This window comes from Anneissia japonica, unplaced genomic scaffold (genome assembly GCF_011630105.1).
Source record: "Anneissia japonica isolate Jap-2015-1 unplaced genomic scaffold, ASM1163010v1 scaffold5056_len19501_cov154, whole genome shotgun sequence".
NCBI lineage: Eukaryota > Metazoa > Echinodermata > Crinoidea > Comatulida > Comatulidae > Anneissia > Anneissia japonica.
Genome location: NW_022712443.1, coordinates 13,223 through 19,353, shown reverse-complemented (window position 1 = coordinate 19,353; position 6,131 = coordinate 13,223). Strand labels below are relative to the sequence as shown.

At 34.9% G+C, this 6,131-nt stretch overlaps 2 protein-coding genes across 3 annotated transcripts in view; both read right to left on the bottom strand.

Moving 5' to 3' along the window:
- Nucleotides 1–932: 932 nt before the first annotated feature.
- Nucleotides 933–5,924, bottom strand: LOC117107800 (structural maintenance of chromosomes flexible hinge domain-containing protein 1-like). Of its 2 annotated transcripts, XM_033249574.1 has the most exons (7): nucleotides 5,790–5,924; nucleotides 5,542–5,653; nucleotides 5,227–5,346; nucleotides 4,781–4,944; nucleotides 3,528–3,841; nucleotides 2,305–2,325; nucleotides 933–1,066 (listed from the first exon to the last, which is right to left on the bottom strand). In XM_033249574.1, exons 1-7 carry the CDS (start codon nucleotides 5,912–5,914, stop codon nucleotides 933–935), a joined length of 990 nt encoding a protein of 329 aa, XP_033105465.1. In that variant the 5' UTR covers nucleotides 5,915–5,924. The 2 variants fall into 2 exon arrangements, with proteins under 2 accessions (XP_033105465.1, XP_033105467.1); XM_033249576.1 differs by lacking the exon at nucleotides 2,305–2,325.
- Nucleotides 5,922–6,131, bottom strand: part of LOC117107798 (structural maintenance of chromosomes flexible hinge domain-containing protein 1-like) — a 4,642-nt gene continuing 4,432 nt past the window's right edge. The window contains exon 4 of the mRNA XM_033249572.1: nucleotides 5,922–5,929. Within this exon, the coding sequence (XP_033105463.1) occupies nucleotides 5,922–5,929 (8 nt within the window). The remainder of the gene's footprint in view (nucleotides 5,930–6,131) is intronic.

Sequence of the window (6,131 nt, the reverse complement as noted above, 5' to 3'; positions counted from 1 at the left end):
ACACTCTTTCAACCACTCTGTGAATTCCTTGTCAATGTTTGCTCTTTGTGGCTAAAAAAAAAAAATTAACAAGAGTGAATGATATTTAAATATACACTGTACTGTTCATACTGTACTGTAACAGAAAAGGAATATAAGAATTAAAGAAAACAACTTATAGCTACTACTAGTGAACAACAGCTTTATGGTAATTCTAAGGGTCTGTCATTAATAAAAGCTATTTTCATTCAGTCAAAATCTGAATGATTCTCAAATCAAAGAATGAAAAAGATCAAAAGGTAAACCCTTGGATGTAAATTAGGAAAGGCAAGTTTGGAACTTTGAATAATATAAATCATGGGCAAAACCCCAAAATAACAAGCCAGAATACACAGTTTAAAATATATATATATATATATATATATATATAGAACTGGAGGTCGCTGGAACAGAATGTTGCTACTCGGAGTTTCACGCTATTGCGATCGTCAGGCAACTGATGAAAGGTGAACGATGTGGGGTGATGTGACTTGCTTGTGCGGACGTAGTATGAAGTTAGGTTATTGCGGACGTCGGAGTTGCTGTTCGGAGGTAGTGCTTGTTTTCGTGGCGGCATTTCGATACAAGTTCTGACCTTCTGTTTAGGAGTCCCGTCCTTCCCGCGTTGATGATGGCAAGCTTCTCTGATATACATAGGTCGCATCGTTTCGTCTTGTTGTTGAATGCCTGGGCTTTGGTAATGATAGACCAAGAGATGGTGAATGGTTGATTTTTCTTTTTGAGTTCCCATATGTATCTGGAGAGTTCGGTGCTGTGTTGGTGTTTCTCCCTCTTGAACGATTGTGTGTGGTTGTAGTATCTGGATTTAAAAATACAAAGAAGTTCTTGGATTGTATACAGCCAAGTTGTTCTTTTTATTAAATATTTAAGAAAAGCAAGCAACAAGAAACCACTTACTCCTGCACAAATGTATATGGTATTAGCCTTCCATTCCAATAGCACTCAAATATAGGTCTATTGCCCCTCGCTGGCCTGTCCTGCACATAAAACTCCAGCTCTTCTTCATTTATTATTAAGTCACTGTCAACTAAATGTAGAAATTAGTGCACAATAATACTACAGTTATAAACAGTTTGGTGCTACTTAGTAACATGTACAACAACAGACACCTGACCTAGCAGTGCTAAAAACCTATCAAACTTTGCACTTCTACAAGTTCATGTCAATGTCACGCACCAGAATAATTCTAATTAGAGAGCACCAGAGCCAGTAATCACATACTGTGGTAGACAGAACCGGGTGTTTATATTATCAACAGGTGATAAACGGATATGTGCACCTCGTAGTCACACATACAGTAAACTGTAAGCAGGTACAGTATATTAATAGAAGAATCAGAATGATGTTAACAGGAAATAGACAGATGAACGCCCTTCATAATTATGCACTTAGTACAGTAAACTTCAAGCAAATAAATTTTTAGATGACACTATGCGGATAAGATCTATGCCAATCATGAGACTACTGCTCAGAATTTTTACATTCCATTGAAAGATTAATGCGTTTTTATGTACATGCAGGCATACAGCATCTGAAAATAATAATATACCAGTTTAATTTAGGTAATCATCATGCCACCAAAGCCCTTCACTTTGTTACCAGAATCATTCAGTCAAACTTAACTATAGAACACATACTCAGCTCCCTGGGCAAATAATTTGACATCACTACAGCTATTAGTCTGCAGCAAATTGGCATTCAAGCCTGTTGCCTACTGTAACTGAACAGTAGGTACCTACTTGTTCTCTCCTGCATATAGAGACAAGCATAGGTAAAAAGGAACACAAGCGAAATGCATGATTGAACCTGACCTCATGGTTTTGAGTGTAAATTGCAACCAACAGCCACTCCTGAATTGAGAATCTATATGCACAGCATAAAGGGCTGAATGACTATGGTCATATGTCACAGTACACTCTGACACAGGCTATGTGGATATCAAATTAGCTTAAATGAAACACAGCCAATGTGGGATGGAGTGCTAAGAATTTTGACATTATTTTCAAGGGAGGAAGGAAGGGTAAATATTAGCTTGAACCAATCATGAAGAGAATTTAACACGGTGCATCTTCTATCAGATCAACGTGGACAAATCACCACCTTGAAAAATTTGTGGTTTACAAAAATTTAACAGTAACAGTTTCCACAAACATAAAATTATTTGGACAGTTAAAACACATACACAAGTGAACAAATAAGTGCTGATTAACAAAATGTGTTTAGTGACATACATACTGCACATAACAAAAACATAAATGACATTACCTTCATTTCCTACATGAAGTGCTGTAAATAGAATTAAGTTCTTATTAGATTATCACAATTTCAGAATTAACTTAGCTTTCAATTTATTAGTAAGTGGACATGCTTGGGTGAAGGAAATAGCAACCAGTAATATTACTACTAAATACAGGTAACCACATTAAAACAACAATAAGCAAATTATTGCATATTTTTTAGGGCAATGTTGGAAACTATTGACCTACTGTATTGAACCATTATTGCCTTGAAAATAGCTATATAAAAACATAAACAATAATGACAACACACCACACAAAAATAATAGCACTACAAAACAACAATAATAATGACAGTAACAACAATAGGCAAGACTTTGTTTATACCTTGTTTAGCTAACCCGCTGACTGCAGATATTGATGATTCAAAATAAAAATCAAATTTTATTTTTGGCCAATTAGCACATCCGCCACGAAGAAGTGGAAAATTCAGAAAAAAATAAAAAATTTTCTTTATTTTTATTACGCCCTCTGCTACCTTGTAATCTCCAAAGATAAGATATGTATTTCTTTCCAATTATATAAATTTGAAGCATTTGACCATCCTATTTTACTTTCACCAATAAAATTTTATTTCTATTTTCTCTTCCGTCTGGATGTTTTTGGCAAAACTATTTGCTAAATAAGAAAAAAAAAAATTTTATTTTTATTCCGCCATCCTCCGATGATCTTTAAAAAAATAAGTACGCGAAACAAGGGATAAAAAAAGTCATAAAAACAAAATAATAATTAACAATTACAACAATGTCTATTGGTCCTATATATAACACATAATGCATGAGCTTCAACAATACACATTACATTTACCCTGGTCCTGTAACATATACCAATGAAACACACAAACTGTTTCCTTAATATTGTTCAATGCTTGAACATACAGTACTTTGTCAGATAATGATGAAAAGCAATATCTGACTTAAACATTATACAAATATTTGGTTTCCAACATTATCAATTTTTTTTGAAAGACAAAAAACAGATACAGAAAAACATGTCTTTCTAGTCTAAAAATTTGTTTTATCTGACTCAACCATGTTTGATCAGACAAGATGATTTCAACATGCATGAAAAGACATGTTTGATTAGATAGGTCAGAGGTCAGGCATACTCTCAGATTTTGTTTGATGAACAATCTTATAGTGTATGGTAGGTTTTATAAAAAATTTTAAAAACCCTTAAGTTTGTACTTACTTCTGTAAGGTGTATTTGAGGGGTAAGTTTCTTTGTCATAAAGGAATGGATGGTATCTCAATATTCCCTCCACAATTCCTGTTCCTTCAACCTTTGCACGAAACTCAAAGCTGTCACTGCCAGCAGACCGAATAAAGTTAGTTTGCTGGTCAGAGTCAATATCTCGCAGACTTTTTTCCTTCGGAGATTTACCCTTCTCGTAGAGTGTGATGTCAATATCAAGGTTCTTGAATGGAGAGGGCGCCCTTTGATGGCTACTTAGGGACCTTTCTTCATTGCCCTTAGGACCATGGATGTAGTAGTGATAGATGTGCCTAAATAAAGAAGTTGTTTAAGGTTGATTTTTATCTCTATATTATATCACAAAGTAGAAAGACGATGATGATGGATCACAATGATGATCATGAAAATAAAGATGTTGATCATGAATATGGACATGATAATGATAATGGGAATGATTGTGATAATTTACATCCAATTCTGCTAATGATGATGTTAACAATGATGCTAATCATGGTGAAATAATCAACAGTGTACGACAATAATACTGATCGTGATGGTGAAGATAACGTTGATAAAGACAACAACAATGATCATAATAGAGAAATTTAGGCATCAAATGACCTAACTTGGGTGTTGGATATAAACAATCCACTGACACAGCGGTGTTTTACATGGAGTTTTTTATCGCGGCCGTCCCTTGTTTATTGTTGTAAAGGTCATCATAATTCCCAGTAAACTACACCAAATTGATTGGAAATAAAAATAAATAAATAAGAATTATGCTTTAATGTTTTGCTAATCCTGTAAAGGATACTGACCACAAACATTGAGATTATTTTGACAAATGTTAGGCCTAGGCCCCTGCACATCTACGGCATGGTTAGGTATGCATGATGGGCTTCGACCTGCGAACTACGCTGCGATGTTAGGGCCAGCTAAGGATGAAGGATCACTTAAATTTGGAAGCATACAATCCAAGGAGAACGCTAGGATAAATAAACACTATTTTGAACAATCGTATTGCATTTCCTAGCCATTTACCTCTTACGTTAACAGTGTGTGGTTGTTTTCGCAACCATAACATTATCTTTTCCTATGCTATCGCACTGTAATGCTTTTCATGTATACCCAAGTTCGGTCACATGACTGCCTGTAAACAGTCATCGCTAAATCCATCTATGATCATGGTAATAATAATGGATTTGATAATTATATAAAATAAAGTCAGTAAAGGTATGCCCTATACTCACGCCAACTGCCTACACCATCCGTCGAAGTCTGACTTTAAGTACTGGATATGCTTACTCTCAATGCCCGAGATAGCAATGTTTGTGAAGCTTTCTTGGTCCAATTCATCTTTTATTAATTGCTGCATGTGCTTGCTCTCTGGAGGAACATGGTTAATATCACCAGGCTAGAAGACAACCACATATCATTTTTACAAATGCTCAAAAAATTATAACATGTACCTGTACAACAACAAAAACTGCTTTTGTATTATCAAAATCACTGCTTGTTGTTGGTATCATTAAGAATTATATACCTAAATGCTTTTCAGTAAGTTGACTTGAGTTAAAAATGTAGAAACACAGCATGTTTGAGAAGTGCCTACCTGCCAGGTTTGGTGACTAGTTTGGTGGAATAAAGGAAAAATGAACAGTCTATTGTGTATGTAATTAAGGTAACATCAGCCTACCTTTCTATTTTGTATGAATCCCCTATAGATCGATTCCTTCATTCTTTCTCGTCTTTCAAATTCTTCTTTGGAGACTGTGAACTCGTGCACATCTTTTGAGCCTCTCGGCTTTGAGATCATCTACAAAAACAATTTAAAATTAAAGGAAATATACCACAGAGCTGAAAAGAGGATGAAAACAGATAACTCAACTCCCTTCAAAACTAGATTTATTACATGTTTGTTTTTACATAAAATCATAGGTATTTTACACCACAAGTTTTTACATGTGAAAATCATCATTTACAATGAATGAACTACTAAAAAAAAACTCACCACAGTAGAACAACCGATGAAGAATGCTGCTTGCTTTCCCCCAACACCAAAATAGGAAATATCACTGTTGAGTGAGCGGGGCATTATAACTTGCTGGCTAGTATCACCATCCCTGAAGAGACAAATATAATATGTCATACATCTACACATGGCTTTCAATGCATATGAGAAGAATATTATACTAAAAAAGTATTTATAAGTATTTTATACAACTGATGGAGATCTTTCACCACAAACATTCTACTTACATGTTTTTCTCAATATCTTTATCTTTGCGTATGAATTTTGAGAGCCTGTATACAGCCCAATTCTGCAAAGCTTTTGATGTCATTCCTTCGCCATTGTCACATACAACAATCATGTTTTTCCCCATAGTTTCATCAAAATACTGGAAGAAAATGGAATTCAATAAATACTTAGCATTTTCAGGCTACGCTGGTCGGCGGTGGACGGGCCCTTCCAGCACTCAACATTTCTGACCAGGATTTACAGGCTCCCGACCACCACTATTATTTCAACAGTTTACAAATTGTAACAAAATAATTAGTTTACCTAAACACAATAGACAAGCTAAATTGATAGATAAAGAC